Below are 24,507 nucleotides of genomic sequence, written 5' to 3'. Positions count from 1 at the left end.
CTATGTTTTTTTTTTTGTTGTTGTTTTTTTTCGGGGGGGGGGTGTCCATGATCATTAACTTTAACTTAATGAGTCTGTGTTTTACATCAGCCCCCAGCCCATTCATTCCTACAGAAGATGTAAACTTTTGAAAATTGCTCACAAATATATTTCGTTTTCAGAAATGGTTTCAGTAAAATCTAGAGTAAAGAGTGCTTTTTCGGGGGACTATTTTCAGATGCGGATTAATACACGTTGAGTGAATATTTATGTCAGCAGGATAGTGTATGCATGAGTTACTCAAAAATAAACAACAGTGCCTATGGTCATTGTAATGAAGGAACATGTCAGCTCATCGATATGATATTACCGGCATTGTTTTGGACAAAAACTGAGCTCTATGGTGGCACAGAGGAATAAGATATCCAGACTTATACCACACTGACATTACTACAAAACGTGGCACATCGCGTTCACATTACATTTTCATGACCTGACACTCATATCTGGAGGTGGAGGGGATGGTGATGGAGTTACAGGCCAGAAGTCTGCCAAGCCAGCGACTGCAGTTTGAGACTGCATTTAGACATGTTTACCAAAACAGCTGTTTTAGGCCAAAACACGATAATTTCGTCACTGATCTGTGATCAAGCAGTTATTAGTGAAGCTAGACACTGGGAGAACCGAAGGATTTATTTCCTCCCCTGTAGCCATTAATGGTTTTTTCACTTAAATCCATGTTAAGTAACTTATGTGAGCAGACGAATGTACAGCGTGCCATTTACCAGGAATAACATTTAATCCAAACACAAAGACCCCAGGTAACCCTCTTGTTAGCTCAGACACTGTGTGTGCTTAACAATGTGAGTGTGTGTTTGTTTGTGTGTGTAAATTATTAGTAAAAATGAATACAATGTTCAAACAAAAGAGTCAGGACTCATATAGACCATTTTATTTAGTTTATGTGACTCTATTATTCCCGGTATTTTTATTCCTGTTAACTGCCTCTTTAGGAACAGTACTGCAAAATTGATGAAGTCTGGGGAAATGCAGACGCTTCAAAACATATGAGCAAGGAGATGAGGTCCAATGACAGCATGACATGATAAAACATTGATCTCCTGCTGCCACTTATGTCCACTGACAGAAACATATTAGTCAGTTAATGTTTCTGTTTCTCACACAAATTGCAAAATATAAAGGTTCCAACAGCTAGTAAATATGTTTCTTTTTTAAACTTGAAAAGTTAACCAACCACTTTTGTTATTAACTTTTGATTTTGCCTACTTCTGCATCTGAGCCAAAGCAACAATAATTTATTTGGATTAACAGAACATGGCAAAGGCTTTTCTTACCAATTGTACTCAATATTTACTTCTCTATAATAATAATGACATACTTTTTCACTATTAATTCCATGTGTGCACCACACATATTGCATGTGTAAGGGAAAACTTAAGGTATATTGTCGGGTGTGTATTGGATCAGGCAACAAACTTTCTTAAGAGACTACCATTTCAACACCATGTGAGTCTTCAGCAGACTCAGAAGTTAAAAATTGTAAAGTGAAATCGACATTTATGGGAAACCAATCTAAATGCAAATAGTGTCATTATTCATTATATTGTGTAAACAACATCAATTTCATAATTATAACAATGAAGTTAAGAGCAAAAAGCTTGTCTTGCTAGTTTAACACGTTTTTCTTTATCCGAAATTAGGATCTAAGTATACAAGGTTTCATATGTTGTTGCTATTGTAAAGTCCTCTGAGACAAATCTGTGAATCTGGGCTATAAAAATGAAATTGATTTGACTTAAAGAAATTGTTTCACATCTTGGTAAATGCACATACTCACATTCACCACTCCCATGTCCCCGTGTTAAAGGACTAGTTAGAGAATATTTGGAACGTGTGCTTATTCCCTCTTGCAGAGTTATATGAGAGGTTTAATACCACTCTTATATGTGTACAGTAAATATGAAGCTACAGCCAGCAGCTGTTTAGCTTAGCTTGGCTGGCTAAGACTAGACCAGGGAAACAGCTGGGCTGGGTCTGTGAGAGGTTTTAAAAATCCATCTTCCAAGACCTCCAGAGCTCACTGAGTAACATGCTTTAAATTGTTTGCAATACACAATATAGTTATACATTTTGCATTTCTTTTTTTTTGTGTTTGTTTTAGCACCAAAGTGTAAAACGAACACATTGTGTTGACACAAGGTGTTTACGTGTCATGCATTTCTTGGCTTTATCATTTCCAGCCTTTGTGCTAAGCTAAGTTTACCTATTTACTTTACAGATCTGAGAGTAGTATCAATCTTCTCATGTAGTTTGACATACCCAAAATTGTCAAAGTACTCCTTTAATGGAGAACAAGGAGGTTCTATTACAACGGCTGTTCAATATTTCCAGCCATCATTAAGAAACATGTTGTTTTGTTCCATAGTGACCTTATTTTCTCAGTTTCAGTGTTTCTCATACGACAAATACTGCAGCTTTTTCAACTGGATCATCCCTTCTCACATGTATACACACAACATATAGAAAGCAGGTGATAAACATTTAGCAGCAACCACAAATCCACCGAGCGCTTCAGTGATGTGACTTCGAGTCCACACATGCAGAACAGACAGCATTGTTGTCTCTTGCTGTGTGTAGTGTTCATGCTGTGCCACTAAGGGGCAGCACAGGAGCACCTTGAGTGGAGTCTGTTAATATTGAGTAAACAGTGTATGCAGAGCCAGGAAATAATCCCTTGAACATTTAACCTGCTGTTATGTTGTTGATATTTTCTCTGGCTCGCCGGGCTCACTGTGACGTGGTCGGTGCTATAAATAAGACTTTTGGGCTCTATTGTAGACACTGTGACTCAACTCTGCTAGCATTTACAGGGAGGCCTCAAACCCTTATAGACATGTACACACACACACACACACACACGCTTGTTAAAACATGAATGTTGTGCAGGTCAGAGGGACTGAGGAGGGAGCCTGAACAATAGTGCAGGTGTGCAGCTGGGGGAAGAGGGATGAGAAAAGGGAATGAGGGTAGCATGATGTATTCATTTTGTGAGGAAGGAGAACAGAGACCAAAACACAGGAACACATAAAGAAAGGAGGAGGGAAAAGAAATAGAGGAACTGATACATATTTATTCATCGTCATGGCTACATTTATTACAAATTCTCCGGAGATCAAACTGAAATCTAGAAAAACAATTGAGCATGATCCCTACATGAAAACCTGCCTGTAAACGTGTTAAGTGACTTAAAAGATGATACTGAACCTGATTTGACCTAAGCTCCTCAGGCAGGACGAGCCATAAGGGTCCTGTCCAAGAAGCTCAGGTTACGACGCAGCTCATGTGCGGTTGAAAGGTCTGTGATCAGGCTCTGATGTTTCATAGATCACTCAATACCACAACTGACAAACAACCCCAGGGACCACAAGCTATTAAAGGCCGCCCAGCAGCCCTCTTCAGACAAACTGCTGTAAATAACTGTGCCAACCCAAGAGAAACATCCGTACATTTAATATTCACAAGCACGTTCTCCTCTGTATTTGTGCTGATGTTGACCACTGCGGCGAAGCGTGTGTGGACACGTGGTGGGGTTAGCATGTGTGTGCAGACATTTTTTCAGTGTATGTGTGTTGTTCCCAGCCACGGCGGGAGGCTGAAAGCTCCTCGAGCAGACTGCCAGCTCCACCAGCTCTACTCCAAAGTCAGTGAACTGCCAGAGCTCCAGATTACAGCAGATTACCGTGCGGGGTGCTCATACACTTTCTCTGTTTGACTGAGAGTGTGTGTGTGTGTGTGTGTAACGCTGTTTATTTTGCAACCACATGGGGATGTTGAGTCCTCATAATCAGTGTGGACAAAGACAACGTTTTCTTTGAAAAATTTGCTTTAGCTTGAATTTTTTTTTGTTTGTCGGAATGGTCCAATTCGTACTTGTTTTAATGTTCATACAATGTTTGACTGTAAAAATGAATGCTTTTGTGCAAATACAAAGTCAGGTGTTATCACATTCGTTCACACTCACACACACCCTTAGATCATTATTCTTTGGTGGCAGCAATAGAAGGATTGAACACGTGATACATATTCCCAGCATGTGGTGGATTAATACATTAATACTTTGTGGCTGAACCCCCCCACCACCCCTCCCTCCACATATTACTGCATCATAAAGAGATTACGGTCAGGGACAGGCCATGCCCAGGCAGGATCCTACCATCTGACATCAGCCGACGGGGGTGACTCATGGAGATAACAGTGACGGGACAGAGAAGTGTTTGACTTTGTGACGAAGCGTAGGTGCATAATTCCTTGTGAGTGCTGTGTAGCTCTCGGCGAGTCCAAAGTCAAGCACGTCAAAACGGACATAAAAAATGTTCCTTTTCCAGTGACGTGTTGGGTCAGCTGAAGGGAGGAGAGAGCAGGGGACAGCAGGTGGATGGGTGGGTGGCAGAGGAGATGGAGGGGGAGGGTCTGTGTCTGCAGATGTTCCTCGTCTGGATGCAGGACTTGCACAGGAATGTTTCAGAAAGATCTGTAAGAGTGGAAAATGTGGCACTGAGAGACAGATGACAAGGAGTCTGCAGAGGAAAGACAAAAAAGAGGGAAAGAAGAAGGAGAGAAAGTAAACAGCTGCAAACAATGGCTTTGGCTTGTCTCGGTCTAGGCTGCGTCCCTGTGCGATCCAAAGGTACTGTGTGCAACACCAGTGTGTTCCTTAAAACTTGTTATTACCTGTTAGCAGTACCTGTTTTTTTCCTTACAATGTTACATTACTTTGAATGAAGACAGGAATATGACTGCAGTGTCACTGTGATGATGGTATCAAGCTTTATATTTTTCAATGAATCACTGTTGGATCATTGTTTGTGCACACTACACAGTTGCTGAAGCGATTTTTTTTTGTATTCTGACTGAAATAACGAGTGATGAAAAGCCCAATCAGAACATTTGCATAGAACATTTAGGGCTGAAATGATCAGTCAATTAATAGATCAGTTTATGGACAGAAAATTAATCTACTAGCTTCATACTCTAATGAGAATATTTTCTGGTTTCTAAAAAGTGGTTCACAAAAGCAAACTGGATACTGCCCTTTTCTGAAACAAGTTAACACAAGCATGGGGTATTTTATGTCTGGAGCAAAACATGAAAATCTCTTAACCTTTGTTAACCATAGACCTTATTTCGGGCATTTAACCGAAAATCCATTAAAAAAACAACAACAAAAAAACAACACTGACTTCGAGCCGAGGACTACAGCAGCTGATTTAACAGTTGAGGGCACATAAAAAAACAAAGATATGGAGACTTAGCTCCTAACACACACTTTCAAAGACTTCCATTGAGCACATATCTACTGAATGAGAGTGAAAATGACTACTACTACAAATTGTATTTACTGCACGTTTCACAAACACACTATGTGAAGTAAGAATTGATGAAGAGGTACAAAGTATTTGTTCATTATGTGCAGTAATCTATTTGGGTTTTAGATCATTAACACTTGAAGACACCACCTTGTATTCTCGGAACTTGTAAGTTTGTTGCAATTTATTGACAAAATGAGTGCTTGATCGATTAACTAAACGTGGAATACATTTTTAGTGGCAAACAAATAACCAAACAGCTACAATGATTTATGACACTGTCAGACAGGGTTGGAATACTGTCCTTTGCACAACCTCAAAGCTAGTTAAGAGGAGCGACTGTATGTTAACTGGTTAATGTGTCATGTGATTATTATGTATTTTGTCAGCAGTCCTTTTCCAACCTGTATGCCCTGCCAGTGGGGAGTTTGTCTAAAACTATTATTCCTGAAAATCAAAGTGTTATTCCTGCAAAGTTGGCAACAGTTTCAACACTGTGGCTGGAACATGACAAATATAAAAAATGAATAGCACTACCATTGATGAGATGAGGTAGTGTGTGGTGTGACTGCTGAGCCGTTGTATGCCCTCTAACAGAGCTAACAGTGCACAGTTTTTTCCTCTGCAGAACTGGCCAGCCAGTGCTTCTTATATAACAGCTGTCTACTATGACAAGATTCTGCAGCTACTGCCATAGGGAGTGTGCTGCCTGACCCAGATACACCCTAATACATTCTCCACTAATGACTTACATTCACTCACATCTGGACCAGAGAGAAAGACAGACAGACAGAGAGATACAAAATCATATATCTGTACCAGAACGCGAAAGAGCAGTATCAAAGCAGTGACATGTGGAGAGTCAGCGTCCTCATTGCAAATGTCATGGATGGTTGTGCCTGGTTGTCATGTTTTTATTGTCTGTTGGCATGGCTTTTTATTCCACTATAGTGTAACGCTGGATCAATTTTGTTCTTGTTCCCTCATCTCCTCTTTCTTTCTCGTCTGCTCTAAATGTTTGGGGGTCTCAGAGACCATAAGGATCACATAAGCCAAGCCTCCTAGATATTTTGACAAAACTCATCCACTTGGATAACGAAAATTAGACCCACAGCCAGATGAGGTGATAGTGATGCCATAAAAAAAACACTCCTACATTTTCGCCAATGACTGAACATGACACATTTAAATCCTCTGCATTAACAGTGACAGTTGTCAGTTGAGATTGCTCTCCTCACACCACACCACATAAATTATCACAAATTTAGGCTCATCGGGCTGTCTCCTCATATTTGATGTGTTTTGTCTTGATCAAAGATTGAATGAAGCGCATTTGTAGCAAAGAAGATTTGAATATGTTGACTATATTGTGAATTATCTATATTAGGGTGAGTCTGGAGGGATGTCCTTACTGGTTGCCAAAACCAGTAAGGCCACCTGGCCCTCTTAGTGCAAAACAGCAGCAGTTTGACACAAAAGTTCTTGGAGTTTCTGTACTTTCGATTTCGAGTCAGGGTGATTGTACCTGTCAGCTCAATTAGAGTGTTCTGCACAGGACAGCCAAGTTTTCACCTTTAGACTTTGCCTGTGTGGGCTAAGGATCAGCTTCCATTAGCAGCACTTGGTCTGGTTTTGGGCCAATGTCAGCCTCTGGGCTGTTCCTCTAATCTTCTGGAGTCTGAAGGTACCAAGTAGGATGCAAGCTGATATTGCGCCAAAAGGTATAAGACCACCAGTCCACCATGTCACTGTCGTGTTTGGTCTACCCATCAAAACATGTTCTCTTTCCGGGGTCAAATTAGCAATAAAATATATGCAACACCCCCTTACACTAAAATAAAGGCACCAAAACTACGATCATGATTCGGCTTAAAATGACTATTTCCTTAATTTCACATAGGACTGGAAGCCTTCCAGGGTCAAAGCTCTGTGACTGACTGAACACTTACAGTCTGTACCTCCTCCCTGTGCAGACTTTCTGGTGTTTTAATACTACATTCATCCTTTGCCGCATTCATCACTGTCGGCTGGTACTGCACCTTTATACATGTGCGTACTTTTTGTGCATAGGTGAGGGAAACCACTACCATCGCACGCTGACCTGTAGTTGTTCACCCGGTCTATTACCCACTTTGGGTAGAGTGGCACGGAGGCAGAGTAGTATGACTCCATGGGAGTTTAAACACACCTTGCTGCCATAATACTTGGGGTATTCAAGAACAGAGCTCATTTGTACCACACGTCGACAGATAATATGGAAAGGCATCCATTTTCATAGTAGGGCTCGAGACCAACAGTGTCTGGTCTTCCTGGGGATGATAGAAAAAGGGTTGAAAGGGGTTTTTGTATGTGTAGAGTACTTATGAATATCACTTAACAAATTATAATAACAAACCGAGCACCAACAATAATGCTGCTTCTCATGCTGTCTCACCGCTGCGCTGTGTCAGGGCCAGCTGCTAACACTGGCTCGCAACTTAGCACGAGACTCAGTAAACTCACCGATTATGCTATACTGTAAACGACAAATACGTGCTAAGTCTAGGAGAGCTAGGTTTTTGTTAACAGTTAACGGAGATAAATACACAACAGAGTTTGTGTTCAGAGGAGGATGAAGCATAAACAGTGACCTGCAGTTTAACGTGACAACACAGCAAGAGAGTTTTACATACATTAACACAACCTTCTAGACTCGAGTGAAGCAGTAGATTAAAAGAGCGAAACTAAATTGCCTCTGTTACTCTTAAGAAGTCTAATTAATTAGAAGATTAAGTACTTTCCATGATGTCTTTCCTTGCAGATTCTACAATGTGATGTAGTGTTTTCCATCATTTGGTCTCCTAATGTTACAAGCTAGCTTCTTTCTTCATCCTACGTGTTGCAATCTGTCGCTACATGTTTGACAGAGTCTTGAGTCTGGGTTTATAGCTGCCAGTAACAGCAAAACTCGGAGGTCATGAAAAGTTAACCATTATACAGATGAGCAAGAGTTGAAAATTAAGTTTAATCGTGGGGAAAAGCTAATATTTTTTCAGACAGTCTTTCCTCTAAGATGTTCATAGTGTTGTACTCGTCTGTTCATATGAAAAGTGACAGAAATTGCTGTGTAAAGAATAAAAGAAGAGACCTTGAAAGAGATATTCAAATGCTGCCTCACAACCACACACCTGGCCCTGCACAGCGTGAAGTGAGCATGACCGTTCGATTGTGACAGACACACCCGTATCCACCATTCCACCGTCAGAAAGGTGTGGGTGGACTGGAGTATACTTGCACCTTTAGACACCTTTCCTCAAGCATCTGCGTGTACATTTCTTTCAATTCTTTATCCATCCCATCCATCCATATCGACAGAGTGTGAAGAAACAACTGAGGTGCTGTTATGTCAAACATGTCTATGTGCTGCATTGCAGAGATGTTAGCATGGTAACCAGCGAGCTCTGGGCGCGTCAATTCTTGTAATAACACTTTCTACCAGCACCACAATAAACTCACACAATGTCAAGAAATGAGATACTCTTACTACTCTTACTATATTCTAGCTTCTCTCTTTTACTGAACTAAGACAAGTGTAATTGCGTTATTAATGCTCTTTGGTCAAACCCGCCATAAACAAAATCAAACTCACCAAAACGATAAAGTTCATACACAACTTAATCATAAACATTTGCTTTGCTTTGGTGTAATATTTGAGCCCTTTTAGAACGCATGTGTGCTGCTGCAGGACTCCCCTCTCTGTATTGAACTGCATCTCTTTTACTACATAGTGTTTCCTACCGCCGTTGTCTCCTCTCTTCTCCTCTCCTCTCCTGGTGCTGTTGGCAAGTCCTGACGACGACAGTAGAAAGTTGCTGACGTTGCACCTGCAGACTTCAGGATGAGGAAGAACAAAGATGGAGGAACACAGTAAAGAGTGGGATGACAGGTGAAAGACAGACAGAGAGCAAGGGAGACAGGGTGTGTTTTATATGAATGTGTACGTGTGCTCAGCCATGTCTTGACTGGTTCTGGATGTTCGTGATGGGTAACTCCCAGCAAAAGCTTTATTACAATCGAATGCAGATGATGAAGAGGAGGTGCAGGACAGTGACAGCGAGGCAGCAGCAGGGCAATGCAGGTACGGAAGAGAGGTGAAACCAAAAGATGCTTAATATCAAAACTTTGTTACATGCTGCTGGTCATTTTTTTGGAGGGGGGGGGGATGATTTGTATTCCTGGTGGAGTCTCTGAGATATTATATTGAATCCAGCACTGCATTGTTCATGTTTTGCTGAGTCTTTTTGCGGCTTGTGAATTGCTGCCAGAGTTGGTGAAGTAGTGAGCCGAGTGGTAATGAGGGAAACGTTACTAGATTGAACCAGTTTGATGTTAAATATAATTCATTTTTGCAGTAATTGTACACATTATTGGTATATATTCAAGCCCTCCAATTTGACTCTGCTTATTGCTGTTCCCTTGGATGTTTGCGCTTCCCTGTGCAGACTGATCTATGTGGAGAGTTTGGTGCTAGAAAGCTGTTTTCACATTCATCTGCTGAGGGATCAAAGTTTAAGGGTTTAAGGTATTTACATAAAAGCATGATTTTGTGACATCACAAGGTTTTTGGAGCCAAACATCATTCAGTATGCAACTAAAACAAGAGTGATATGAAAACATGAAACCATGAGCACACAATGGACTCTTCGGTTTTCGCATACTCATGAATTCTGGATTTTTCTTTGTGGGAGAAGGTGCAGATCTATCTGTCTGTCTGGCTCTCTCTATCGATCCATCGTTCTATTGATTGATCTCTGACGCCGTTTTAGCACTGTAATTTGAGGACAAGGATGGGAAGACACATTCATACTCTGGCGGCAGCAAGAGGGCAAGAAAAGGTACAAAGAGGAAGAAGAATGGGGCAATGAGAAGGTTATTACCAATCACAGTCACAACCGGGAAGAACAAAATATTCAAAGCGTGTTTTCACAGATTCTGCGGATCTGTCAGTTTAATAAGAAGAATAGCTCTATGAAACAAACTGAAGATCTCCCAGAACTTTCTTAAACATCCCATCATTTCAGCTTTTAGAAAACAATGTCACAAATGACATTATGCTCATTTTCATAAATTTCTAAATTAGCTTCAGTGTGTCTTATAATTGTTGCTGTTTAACCTCTACAATAGTGGATACAATTTAATCTGCCACAGGAGTTTGTACAGCTCTTGGTTGTATTTTATGAATGTTATCTTCATCAATGTTAAAGACACGAGGTTTGATGTGCAAAACAACAAAATGACTTTATCTGTATGTGACAGTCTTTGGGGCAGAAAGCTGTATAATTGTTTATTTAGCTCGAATAAGCTAAATAATAAGCTAGCCTGCCGTGCTTCTTTAACTTTGAAGTTTAAATTGGCCGATTGCTGCTGATGTGAGTTCGCTGATTTAATTGCAGACAAATATGAGCCTTGATGCGCAATGAAAGGTTGCCTGGCTACTGATGTACTGTGTGGCTTTCAAGGACACAATTGCATTTTGAGTTCTGAGTTAAAAGAGGGGAAATAGAATTTATAATAAGAGCTAAAGGGGCACTGAGAGCAGATAAGAGAGATGGATGATCACAGTCCTTCTCTCTACTCGTCTGTAAATCAAATGTTTTAATCCTTGGAAATGAAAGTTAGAGATTCCCAGTTGTACATCATTCATGATGACAGGCCTGTTGTGTTTTCTGATGGTAATATGTTGTGGTGGCAGTAAACATGGAGGACTGTGAGAGATGTGCAGTGGTCTGAAGGTATATGCAGTGTTGAAGTAGTGAGTTTAGCTGCCACCTGCTGGTGTGTCACAGCCTTGTCTCACATTTTATTTTGCAGAGGTTTTTGATGTTCCTTTCATCAAACTGTCCTCACAGTTTTGTGTGAATCAACATTGTGTATTTGCATGTGTTAACTGACTTCAGTGCGAGGCATCTTTGTGTAGGTGGGAACTTGTAAAACCCTGGATCTAAGCTTATTGCCGTTTTCTCTCTGATGATGGTAGAACAGGCATGCTTCAAGAATAACAACATTAACATCTCTGGTATCTTCTCTCTAGAACTACTATGATATTATATTAATGCATAAACAAGATTGGACTTTTTTGGGAGGAGAATACTCACGACTAAAGGGCCTCATGGTGGATCCTGCGTTCACTTGAGTCCATGTCCTGTAGAGGGGTCATATGTCAGAATGTAGTTTAAACATATTCTTTTCATAATGTAATGTATGTAATAATGTAATCATATTCTTCACATTAAAAATATTGGACTATTTGATATGTACAAAATACCTCAAACTAATAGACGTGTGGCAAAAGGCAGAGTTCCAACAAACGTACAGGTTTGTTTCAGGAGCACAGAATGGATATAAAAATGAGAGCAGGAAGAATTGGGGTCATGTATTTTATTTTTTTCACTCCAGCCTGCTGGTTGGTCAATGACTATGGGTCTTTAAGGTTCAAAGATATATTCTTAGATCCCATTGAATGGACAAATAACAGAAATGTTTGTAAGTTTGGAACAGGGGCAAGACAGACAGATTAATACAATGTACAGTGAACATTGAATATCTCAATGTGCAGACCAGTTGTGATTTATTTGAACCAAGAGTCCATAGAGATTTAACACGTCCACTCTCTCTCCTCTCTCATCTTAGCGGTGTCGAACCTGGATATAGAGAGTAAGCTGTCACTTCACTATCAGGCTCCATGGCACCAGCAACACAACGTGTTTCATCCCTGTTCCCGACCACCATGTCTGGAGGAGCTGCACAGAAATGCTCAGCTCAGTCTCAGAGCCCTGCATCGAGGTGAGAGAGACTGATACCACCTGCATGGTTGCATACACTGTGTACAAATTACATGGATTGTGAGTTTTCAAGTGCTGGTGTTTGGGTTAACAGACGAACAACAGCATCACCGCTCCACGAGTCGGGAAAGGAACAGGGTGACCATCTCTATCTCTGTGGCGCCCCCTATGCCCACCTTCCCCTCACCACACTCCATCCGGCGGCAACAGAGGAGTCGCCTGGCACGAGCGGTGAGAACAACACACTGTGCACAAGGGAAAATATGATATATCTCACAATCAACCAATCAGGGGGTAGTTATCTAGGAACAGATTCTTATAAATGGCAGGAACTAAAACTGTCTCATGTAAATGTAGTTCTCATCAAGCATTTCACACTTGTGGGTCAATAAATTCTTGGTTTGTGTCACTTTATGTGGCTCAGGTTCCCTTGTTCATGTTTAGTGAGGTAGGAGATAGTGAGGAAGACAACAAATACAATTTCAGTAGATAATCACTGAAATTAATCTTGAATTTTTCCAATTCACGTTTTTTTTATTTTATATTTTCTGTGCACCTTTAGTCTCTTCTTGAATATGTGTTATAATAAACTGACACAGTATCTCATTCTGATGTTGCCATGCAGCAAGAGAGAGCAGAGAGGGAACGAGAGTTAGACTATCAACCCAGGAAGGTAAAACAGATACTTGTGTGTTCATGTCCATTAATGTCGCTTGTGTAAGATTTATGTTATATCCTCCTGTGTGTACAGTTACTGCTGTATGTCTGGGGTTTCATGTAACACCGTCCTACAGCACTACATTAGATACCACTGTCAACATATTTTCCCTTTTATTATGTTTGAGTGTGTGTGTTTGTGTGTGTGTATTTTGGTACCTGTTGACTGTATGTGTCAATTGTGGTAATTTTTTGTCTAGAACTTTTTTGGTGCACCAACTTTATCATAATTTCTTCTTTCTGAATCTCTTAAAGGAGAGGACTGTTAGAGAAACAGAGATCCAGACTATTCAGAGAAAAGTAAGAAAAACTCACTCACACATACAGAATCACATCTAGTCTCTTAGGTAAATATTTTACATGCTAAGCAAGAAATGTTAATATATGTGTGTTTCCTGCTGCCATAGGAGAGGCCAGGGAGAGAAGCAGATATTCCGACGATCCAAAGAAAGGTAAGAAAGCCTTTCGAAAGGCGCAATAACAACTATATCAGATTCTATTGTCATGATACTCTGGTTTTCCCTAGTGTTGTTTTTAAAAGACGGGGTAAATGAGCGCAACAAAAGCATTAAAAAGTAGTTTCAAACATAACGTGACGATGAGAATATGTGATGTGGAGTGGAGATTGTTTAAAATAGTTTGAGAGGTGAAACTGGAGAAAAAACAATGTTGTACTCATTCATTTCATCTTTTTAATTTTTTTGCTTTCCTTTAATCATCACAAATTATTTTATCTTTTGAATACTCATGTCATCTGTTTCTTTTGTTTTTCTTTTTTTGTATTTTGTGTTCATAGTTTGAGTGCTTTTACTCACTTCACCCTATTGAAGGTTGCATCTTTATTCCATGGATTAGAAAGGTATCAAGAATTTGTGTTCTTTTAACTTTCTGTTAATCCTTTATTCACACTATTTGTCCAGCATTTTCTTTTGGATTTAATTTTCGATAGCTTCACTCACCCTAACCCTTCACTACCTTTGGTTGTGTTTTTGCTGTGACACAATACTAAAATAGTGACTGCTTCATGTTACACTGCACCATTGTAAATAATTCCTTTTAGTCTGTGCAACTAAGCAACTTGTGTATTAAAAATGTAGGACTGTAACTACCACAGCACCTACCATATAATGTTGCTGCTGTCTGCCTCTTTCTTCCAGGCTACCTCCACAGGGGAAGGCGAAGGTGGTGAGGTCCTTAGCAGCCACAGAGCCAAGGCCTCAGCCCCCAAAGCCCCCTCGACCCAGGACAAACAGACAAACTGGTCCAAGGAAAACCTCCCACCATCAGATCAGAAGTCAACTGCTGATTCTCACACCATATCCTCCTGCATCATTCCCATCAACGTTACAGGTAAGACAAAGAAGAAAAAAGGAAACAAACGAAAGAGCAAGGTTAGCCCTAATGAGGATCAGGTTATTGCGAAGTAACATACATTTTTTTTGTATTTTGTATATTTTTTCTTTCTGAAAATAGAAAGTACTGTTACCCTCTACTGCGTAAAATAGTCCACTGAATTCAAAAATATATTACACTTTTTTATGGCTTATGTCATCTGTGTTGTCATTGCAGGAGTTGGGTTTGATAGGGAAGCAAGTGCTCGTTGCTCTCTCGTCCATTCCCAGTCAGTTCTTCAGAGGAGAAGGAAGCTGAGGAGGAGGAAGACTATCACAGGAATACCTAAAAGAGTACAACATGACATGGGTATGTTATAGAGCACACCTGGTCATTTAGTGGGAGATTTAAAGACAATCTACTGTATGTTTGTAGGTCTGGCAAATTGCTAGTGGTTTTATTAACATTTCACCAGTTAGAAAATTAAGATCCAGGGATGAGGTGACTAATACAGCCATGAGTTAAGTGGGGCAATCTAAATGAGCAGCAGCACTCGTATGCGGACAAAAAAAAAAACATGGCAGTCGATTAAATCTTCCCAACCCAAACTGTACTGGCTACTTTAGATCTCCTGAGTTAAATTCAACCCATATACCTGCAGTTACACATACATGCAGTTTATAAAGCAATGGACAATTGTCAGGTACATTTCAGATTATTTTGTTTTGTTTTTGGATCCAAAATATATGGATTCAGTAAAATGGCTTTGTTAGCTCTGGATTTGTTTACAATCTGATCATGAACAAGGGAGGTCCCGATTCTTAGCAATAAAGCCAGTGTGTAAAATGTTACCATTACTTGTACAACTCAAGGCCATAACAACAAAAATAAGATTTTGTTGTAATAAATAGATGAATAAATCAATAAATACAATTTTCTTTTAAGCCTTGTTGTTTAGTGGTTCGCCTTTCAATGTAGGGACCACGTTTGGTAATCTTTTCCATATATCCTCTCAAGAAAAGTTCTGTACATGATATTTCAGACACTCAGCATGCTTTGTCTCTTTGCATTCAGACTCAGATGAATCACCCGTAGCAAGAGAGCGCACAGTGATTGTCCATGCCAACCCCCACCAACTCTCTCTCTGTCATGAAGACCTCTCAATTAGTGGTCGTCTACATCACACGCGTGACTCTGGCTGCCAGACAGATGATTTCCTTATAGCATGTAAGTTTCTGAGAATGGACAAGTATTCTTGTTTTTTATTGCCGTTATTTTTAGCTTATAAGGCTCCTATATTTGTTCAACCAACTTTATCAAGGAGAACTGATCTGATGATTTGTAGGATAATGTTTGGATCTAATCCTTCTGCCATTCCTAAGGTTGCACAGGACAACCATATGAGAGCTGCCAATAATATCAAACCAGTAGTTTCATCTTCATTTTAGATTCATCAAACTGAAATTCAAATTATTCATTTATGAAAACTACATCAATGTGAATTAAGAAATGTCTTGCCCTTTTCCCTCTCTCTCTTCTGTCTCTCCCTTCTCAGGTACAGCTGCTCCCTCGAGAAGGCGCATCAGAGCTCAACGGGGCCATCAGGGAATCCCTGCCTCTTTATCCCATTCAACCGGAAACATTTCTTCCCTGGGTGACCAGTCAGACTCCACATATACCAGTGTTGCAACCCACAGTGGACGCTTGCGTTCTCGTAGCCTACCACGAGAGGGTGGTCGTCTGATGGACAGTGATGAGGATGACGATGATGACAATTATGATGATGATGATGAAGACGAGGAATTATCACCATACGAAGCAGAGGACTTTATTCCACCTGGCCCTAGTCCAAGAATGAAGATGATGATGATGAAGGATGAAGAGGAGAGTACAGATGACCAGGCAGCTCCTGAGCCACTGCAACTTGGAAGCCTAAAAAGGCTGCAACGATCTGGGGAAAGAGACAGAGGGGGTGGAGGAGGAGGAAGCCCAGAGCACAGCTGGATGGAGAGGGGCCGTTCTCGTTTGCCCCGCAAGGCTGACATGGGCAGCTGTGAGATCTCATCAAGTTCAGATACTTTCAGCAGCCCTATTCACTCTGTGTCTACTACAGGAGTTCTTGGCAGCCATGTGGACCACAAGGAGGACCACCAGTCATCAAGCGGGAACTGGAGTGGTTCCAGCTCCACCTGCCCCTCTCAGACATCTGAAACCATTCCCCCACCCTCTTCTCCACCACTGACAGGCTCATCCCACTGTGACTCAGAGCTGTCACTCAACACTGTGCCCAATGCCATTGATGAGGGATTCTCCCTGGATCCCTCATACCACTCTGACCTCAGACCCCAGGGGCAAGGCCACAGGTCAAGCTCATTCACATCCTCAGCCACAGACCAGCTGGACGATGCAGGGGTCAGTACGGCCAGTGAGGGGGAGTGGACATACCCTCCGGACCAAGACCAAACTGACCCGGACCATGACCCTGACCAGACCCAAAACCTGGGACAGAGCCATGGGTTAGCCCAGGAATATGGCTCCAAAGGTCTAGAAGACCAAACCTGTTTCAGTGAAAACAAGACCACCAACACTGAAAAAGAGCCTGGCTCTCATTACCCATCTGATACAGAGGCTTTCTACTCCTCTTCTGTGCATTTTGGGGAGTGTAACCAGAATTACAGAGGATACATGTATAACTATGCAGACACAGGACCTGACTGTGGCCAATCCAACACTGTGGCAGTCCCACTATCCCATGGAGTTTACTCCCAGCCCTCAGCTGACTTCAGGGCAGGCACTATGACCCTGGGGAGGACTTGTCGTCCACTGAGGAAACCAAAAGCAAAACCTCCACCACCTAAACGGACCACCTCGCTGAAGGAAACCAGTATTAGTGTTGATGTTGGAACAGATACACAGGCAGATCAGGATCAACCAAAGACGGTTAGTGAACAAGAGCTTACCTTGTCTTCCACAGATATGAAGCTGGAACTGGAGCTAGAGCTTGGAGGTGCTCCAGAACCATTACAGACATCTTGTCTAGTGGCAGAGCCATTGGGAACTTGGGGAATGGGACTGAGAGAAACCGTGGACATAGTAGAGCCCATGTCCTTCAGCTCTGCAGATACACACTCATTTAAGGATGAAGGTGCTGTGCAATCTGACTATGCAGACCTGTGGCTTCACAACACTGAGCTTAAGTCCAGCAATGGAGAGTACACATCCATGTCCAACTCAAGCACAGCTACAGGCACTACTGTAATGGAGTGTATTAAGTCACCAGACAGCTCTTCCTCCTCCACAGAAGCCCAAACCCAGGCTCTTGCCCAGGCTTCAGAAAACAGGGCAACTAGTCCACCTCTCCCGCCTGGAGACTTCAAACTTGGGTCACCTGAGAAGCTGGCTGGTCTAGCCTCACCATCAAGTGGCTATTCCAGCCAATCAGAGACTCCTACGTCAACCTTGCCCTCATCTTCAGCAGCATTCTTTCCAGGACCTCTGTCTCCCTCAACTGGCAAAAGAAAGCCGAAGGTGCCCGAGAGGAAGTCTTCTCTCTCGTCACTGCAGCACTTCCCCAGAGATGGAGCTTCTATTTCCTCTGGTTATAAGAGAGACCCAGACTTCCCACCTCCACCATCTCAACTTGATCTCAATGTTCTTCATGGTGGTTATGTCAGACACACACTATCCCATCGGACATACCACATGCACACGCTCCACCACAGCAAACACAGAGTTGCAAATGTTTTAGCCACTGGAACAAAGTTGTTGGCCCCTGAGGCATCAAATACCAACCCACCACCACCAAACATTGCTCCGAAAATTTCAAGCTCTAATCTATTGGTGATAACTCCTTCTGCTCTTCGTTCAGTGCAGCTCCATTCTGTTAGCCACTCTACAGAAAGTGCTACCGCTCCAGATCAGGAAACAGCAAGTGGAGCAGAGACAGTTACGAGACCCAAATGTCCTCCAAGTGCTTCTACTCTTGCTCCACCGCCTGTTAACACTAGGCCTCTACCACCGCGTAGACCACCTCCCAGACCCCCAGCTCATGACAACACCTCCTCCCCTGAACACTTGCAACCACCTCCCCCTGGCCGCCACCCTGATGGGCCTCCATCCTATGAAAGCCTGCTACTCAGACAGGACAGATATGGACCTGGAACCTTCTGGGCAATGACAGCCTTCAGAACCCGGATGGACCCATCATCAGAACTCTCAGATGAAAGTTCACCATTGCATCGGCCTGTGCCACGTGCTCCTCATCCTTCGCCTGTGGATCTCCACACGCATATCCACTCGCACACAGAGTTCAGAGGGCTCACACACTCAGCTCATGCACACTCTGAGTTTAGGGTTTTGGGAGAGCGTTCATTCTCCCAGGATGATGATGATGATGAAGATGAGGAGGAGGAAGAGGAAGAGCAAGTGAAAGAGCCACCGAGGGTAACATGTTCCAGAGGAGGCATGCGATCGGACCACCCTCCACCCCCAGCATATGAGTTGCTGGGGGGATCCCACTTAGACTCAGGGCCCTGGGCTAGTCCAGTCAAAGTGCCTGGTACCATAATGGAGACATCGCATCCTTACCTAATCAGCGATGCAAGGAAAGGAGGACAAGAAGATCAGGAAGAAGAGGAGGAAGTGACATCAGGTGCTACCAGAAGTGCCCATCAGCATCAGCCACATGAGAGCAAAGATGACTCCACCACTCCTGACACTGAGGATTACTTCAGTAAAGGTAAGATTTTAAACAAAATTTATCTGACAGAAGTAGAAATCATTTCTAAAGATTACAGAAAATACATGCTGGTATGTATTTACATAAAAAAGGAGCCGAACTGCAATAGCTGATAAACCATGTTGTAAACTTCAATCATAAATTAAAAGCTTGGTTAAAGAATGGTTATTTCACCCACTGTATACTAAATGATCAGACAACCAGATGACATGTGATAGGGATCTTGTGTGCTGCAGATTCCACGCCCAGTGATAATTCACTCTCCCCCCTGACGGATGACACCAAAGTGGATGATGACGTTATCATAACATCACCCAACAAGTCCCGCACAACTGAAGACCTGTTTGCCATGATACACAGGTGTTGTAAATTTTGTAGTGGTGGTTAATCTGTGTGACTCTCCGTCTACAGTATTTTTCAGATTTTAGTGCTAATGCTCATCCAATGTCTGTCTTCTTCCTCATTCAGATCCAAGAGAAAGGTCCTGGGACGTAAAGATTCAGGAGACATAAATCAGAAGTCTCGTCTCTGCCCTACAGCACCAGTGGCTCCTGTCTCAACTGTCATTATCCCACCAGCCCCTCCTCTCAACATACCAGCCACCTTACCCACTGCTGCTGGGTCACAACGTGCCCCTGTGCCAATTTACCGCAGCGCCAAGAAATCCAGCACATCAAACGAGGAGTTTAAACTCCTGTTGCTGAAGAAAGGTAGCAGGTCTGATTCTAGCTACCGTATGTCAGCTACAGAGATTCTGAAGAGTCCTATAACCCCTAAAACCCCAGGGGAGTCCATTCAGGAAGGGCCCATAAGACAAGCTGAGGAGCCACTCTCTACACTCCAAGAGCCCCCTATTCCTGGCCTGGACCCAATCCAGATACCGGGCCTTTTCCCCAGGGCCAACTCTGAAAGTTTTACCCCTAAAACCTTGCCTATGTCAGCTGCATCGCGACAGGGACGTTCTCGGATTCCCCCTGTAGCCAACAGCAGTCGCTACAGTACACGCAGTCGCCTCTATACAGCCCCCATGCAAGCCATTTCTGAAGGGGAGACGGAAAACTCAGATGGGAGCCCCCATGATGACAGATCCTCCTAAAATCACCTGATGAGAGATGTCCTCTACTCTTAGCTGTGTTCTGCATTTGAAAAGGCCCCTCTGACTTTTCTAATCTTTGATGTGTCAAGGCCACTAGCGTAATTCTTTTGACACACAAAATCTGACTGTTGCTATACTGCACTCTGCTATTCTACTTAAGGGTGTCATAAAGAGTGTTGTGAGATGCTGAATCATAAAGGGATGATTATGAAACTTTGAGGATATACCTAAATACTGTATCATCAAAAGAATGGCTCCTTCATAGTTGAAAGAGCAAGACATAAGACCTATTTTGATTGAACTGTCTTTTTTTTAAAAAGAAAAAAAAAAAGTCCCAAATGTTTGCTAAATTATGATGATAAAATACATTTTGTGGAGTATGGAAAATGTGCGTGTGCATGTACAAACACATGCAACATCCACTGATATTTCTACTTCTTGTGTTTTGAATGGTGTGGGTGTGTGTGTGTCGCTGAGGAACTGCTTTGTATTAAAATGAGAAATTCTTAAGAAATGTAATATTCTTCCAACTTTTGGTGCCCAAAGCATTGATCAGACTTCCTAGAGTCCATACTCAATATTCCTGCCAACAAGCAAGGGTTTGTTCAGTGGTGGAAGTTATTAACAAAACAGCACCAACTTATCTATTATATTTCCATCAGCAGACCTGGCATAGAAAGTATATCACACAGAGCCAATCATATATTTCTTCACATTAATTATATCCAAAAAGATAACATGATGCATGTATTTTTGTAAAACTGCGCCTCAGAACATGATGATAAAGTTTCACCATGTTGCATGACCCTATATGGAAACATCCCCTGGATCCTGGTTTCTGTCAACATTTTTGTGGTTCCTTTGTATTATAAGAATGATTAGTCTTTCACTGTGAAAGGTTTTATTGACATTTGTACCACATTGACAGTAATCTAAATTAATTTGTCTTGGATTTGAGTGTCTAGCAAGAAGGAACAAGGGCTAGTGCCTAGACGGGGCCCATCTGATAAAGATACAGGCTAATTTTGGACAATCGCACAGTGGCCTTTCTCTACTAGAGGTGGTTGTAAGCAGGGCATTAAAGCATCCCTGCACATAAACATGGACCTACGCCATGTTCCACCAGAGTTCAATCACATACTATTTTAACCCAACCTTGAAATTTAGTATGTTTAGACTGATTAAGCTTTTCCAGCAGCTGGCCAGTCTTGCTGTGCTGACTTGAAGTGGGAAAGTGCATTTTAAAACAGTTTTAAAGATACCATTGAGTGCAGACGGTGAAAATGCTTTAGAGGGTCCTCAATCGGTTTGACTAGAGGTTAATTTGGAAAGGTTTCCAAGAACCAACCTCGCTTTTGCACTTCATGATTCTTCAAGAATATTCCTTGAAAAGAAAATATATCTTATAATGAAATTGCATATGTATATTTGTACTGAATATAAAAAGTAATATCTATATAAAACAACAAGCAGAAATTTTATAGGGAATCAACCTGAGTGTAGCAACGAAGAACAGGTCTCACTGATACTAACATTACACATGACTCTTAACAATGTACACTGTACTCCTCTCCTTGTTGCCTCTCCTTCATTTGCACTGACCCAGTAGCATTAGACAGGTGAAAGCTCAACCCAGTGGCTGGTGTACACCATTTTGTCTTACCCCTCACACTTCATATCACAAAATCTGAAAGAGAGGAGGCAAGAAGAGGATAGGACAACAAACCACCAACAATTGTCAGCAGTGCATCCACTGCATTGCTGCAGCCTTTTCTACCCAACACCAGGGTTAGAGTACGATCTCATCCTTCCAGTTAATGTTATGCATGTAGAATATCCAGTGTGTAACAGAAGCAAAGATTGAACTCTCACCTGCCTACCACAGCAAACACAAAACATACTTCTTACATTCAGAGACCGTACTTCAGAAGAAACCATTCACTGTATTCTGTGAATACCTCAGCAAGCATATTACTGTTTTATGTAAATGCTATAGATAGATAGATAGATAGATAGATAGATAGATAGATAGATAGATAGATAGATAGATAGATAGATAACAAAACCACAACTGTTTGATACTCAGCGAATCTGAATTGCAGAACTGACACTGTGTAAGATGGAGAGCGTAAAAAGCTGTGAAATGATTATTAGAATTTTACATTCATCATACCCATATTGCTGATGCGCACTTGTTCCTGTTCATTGTTTTATTTGTTGTGTTTTCTATCGCATGCAATAAGTAAAGAAAAAAAGAAGAAAAGAAAAGGACACCACCATATCATTATTTTTATCTGAGGGATGTCTCCATACCACTAGAAAAGATTTTGTATTTTCTGTTCAAATGTCAAGTTCAATAGTGTGTTCTATAGATGTACAAACTGTCTGGCTAATTCTGTTCTGTATAGTCGTGATCACAAACAGGGGTTTATCTTGTACTGTATATCTACTCACTGGACAATCATACGTTTAACAGACTGTAAAGAAAAATCTGTTGGGATGGAGAATCTGAATACTTTTGGTGCTGGGTCCTAGTCTTGCTGGAGCTGCGGAAGTTGGAGTGAGAGAGATATTCTCCAAGAGAAACTGCTGATTCAGTTTTAAGTGCATATCTGGACAAGCAAATTTGGATTAAATGTATAAATAAAATAATATACAAACGAAGAAAAAAGAAAAAATCCATTCATAGACCCGGAAACTATCTAGATCTGATGAGGTCACTGTCTTTACTTTTGACTCATAGCAAAATATTTTGATGCCCACACAACATTAAAAATACACAAATCTGTAGGATTGATACAGTATTGCGTGAAAAATGCAATGTGACTCTATGAAACACCATTTAAAAGATAAAAAAAGAGAAATACTAACAGTATTTGACAATTTGTTTAGTGGAATCTTTCTGTACTGTACCTGGCATTGATGCTATAGAGGTTTTTTAAGACTGTTTCCTTTATTTGTTAAAGCAGGAGATAACTGATAGACTGACACAATTTAAATAAAAAGACAAACTATGAGGTTGCCATGCAGAATCTAGTTTAGCCCCTTTAATCTTCAGTCCTCAGTTCCTTGGGAAATAAAATACAATAAATAAAAATACAAATATATAATCTTTTTAAAGTCTTTGTCTTTTTCAAATGTCTGCACGCAATTTTGCCCAAAAGGGAAGTGTGACAATAACCACTGGATAATTTTGCTCAAATGTGTACAGTATGGAGTAACACTAAACAGAATATGAGACAGAGAACAGAAAAACAGACACTGAAGAAACAGTGTAACTATCTATTTAAAAAGAGGCTCCATGTTTAAAACTAGCTAGGACTTAACAGATTTGAATCACTTTTGTATTTTTGTATAAACCTGTAAATAAGTTTTTAAAGAAAAAATGTTTCAAATTCTTTCTTTTGTAAAATAAACCAATAAAAGCATAAAAACAAAAAAGTTTTTTTTTTTTTTCAAAGTTTACATGATTATTTCCAAGCCTTTGTATATTTTGGAGCTGTGCAACACCTTCAGTCTTGTATTTATTTATTTTTTTTGGAGGGGGGGTTACAACATTGTGAAAATTCCATCATTCTATATCTAATTCATTTTAACAGCTCATCAGGCTGCTTAGTAACTGTGCATAGAAAAAAAGCCAATAAATGTGATTGCGTTGAAACGGAAGGCCTTCTGTGTGACACTTCATTTCCTCCCTATCAGGACCAAGTGCAGTGAGACAACCTCTCCACTAGATGGTAGTGCTTCACTGTTGTCTAGTTTCAGTCTACCACAGTATTTCTCTCAAAACTGAAGTTAATGATCAGATTCAGTCTCCAAGGAGCCCATCATTTAACACAATCAAAATAATATTGGTGTTATTCACTGAAATGGGGCTGTCTCATAATTCTGACAAGGAAGTAGACTTGACTCAAGTTGAGGGTTTGTATGAGATTTTCACAGTATGAAAACCATTTCAGAAAGTATCACAGTTATGACAGTATACTGTATTAATTCTCATTATTAAAACAATTAAACAAGTTTATTTTTTTCATGAACATACTTTGAAATTATTATATTTTTAAGAACACTTATTATATAATTCAATACCTGAAATCACCAAACCATGTACATTGACCATAGGTTTCCATAACATGGTATGCCTTGAAACTGGTTAATTGCTGCAACCCTGGTCAAATAAAACTAAATGCGGAACTCAGATTGGACTTAACTTATCTGATTTTTTTTACAAACTTTAAATGATCTGAGAGAAATAAACATCCAGGTTTAACAAGTTAATTGCTGGGGTTATGCATTAAATTGACTTGGTCACAGTCTGAGCTGTTGTGAAACAGTTGCAGCTATTAACACATTTTGGTAATCATATGAGTCTTTTAAATACTTTGCAAAGAACTTCTGCTTTGCTTTGCAAGCATTGTGATGGAACTAGACTTATAC

The 24,507-nt window shown here is 41.0% G+C and overlaps 1 protein-coding gene across 5 annotated transcripts in view; it reads left to right on the top strand.

Moving 5' to 3' along the window:
* The window catches only part of nhsb (Nance-Horan syndrome b (congenital cataracts and dental anomalies)), a 55,971-nt gene extending 32,235 nt beyond the window's left edge, over positions 1–23,736 (top strand). The window contains exons 1-12 of one of the 5 annotated variants that reach the window (XM_030414779.1): positions 3,790–4,687; positions 12,036–12,188; positions 12,282–12,418; positions 12,813–12,860; positions 13,160–13,204; positions 13,312–13,356; positions 14,062–14,254; positions 14,474–14,605; positions 15,311–15,463; positions 15,792–18,974; positions 19,193–19,334; positions 19,443–23,736. In XM_030414779.1, coding sequence (XP_030270639.1) covers positions 4,639–4,687; positions 12,036–12,188; positions 12,282–12,418; positions 12,813–12,860; positions 13,160–13,204; positions 13,312–13,356; positions 14,062–14,254; positions 14,474–14,605; positions 15,311–15,463; positions 15,792–18,974; positions 19,193–19,334; positions 19,443–20,070 — 4,908 coding nt within the window. In that variant the 5' untranslated portion in view covers positions 3,790–4,638 and the 3' untranslated portion in view covers positions 20,071–23,736. Of the gene's footprint in view, positions 1–3,789; positions 4,688–12,035; positions 12,189–12,281; positions 12,419–12,812; positions 12,861–13,159; positions 13,205–13,311; positions 13,357–14,061; positions 14,255–14,473; positions 14,606–15,310; positions 15,464–15,791; positions 18,975–19,192; positions 19,335–19,442 lie in introns of those variants that run through there. The other 4 variants (XM_030414776.1, XM_030414775.1, XM_030414777.1 and 1 more) reach the window with 4 other exon arrangements.
* The last annotated feature ends 771 nt before the right edge of the window (positions 23,737–24,507 follow it).

Source organism: Sparus aurata, chromosome 4, assembly GCF_900880675.1.
Source record: "Sparus aurata chromosome 4, fSpaAur1.1, whole genome shotgun sequence".
Lineage (NCBI taxonomy): Eukaryota > Metazoa > Chordata > Actinopteri > Spariformes > Sparidae > Sparus > Sparus aurata.
Note: the sequence above shows the minus strand (reverse complement) of the source record. Positions and strands in the feature narration are given on the sequence as shown.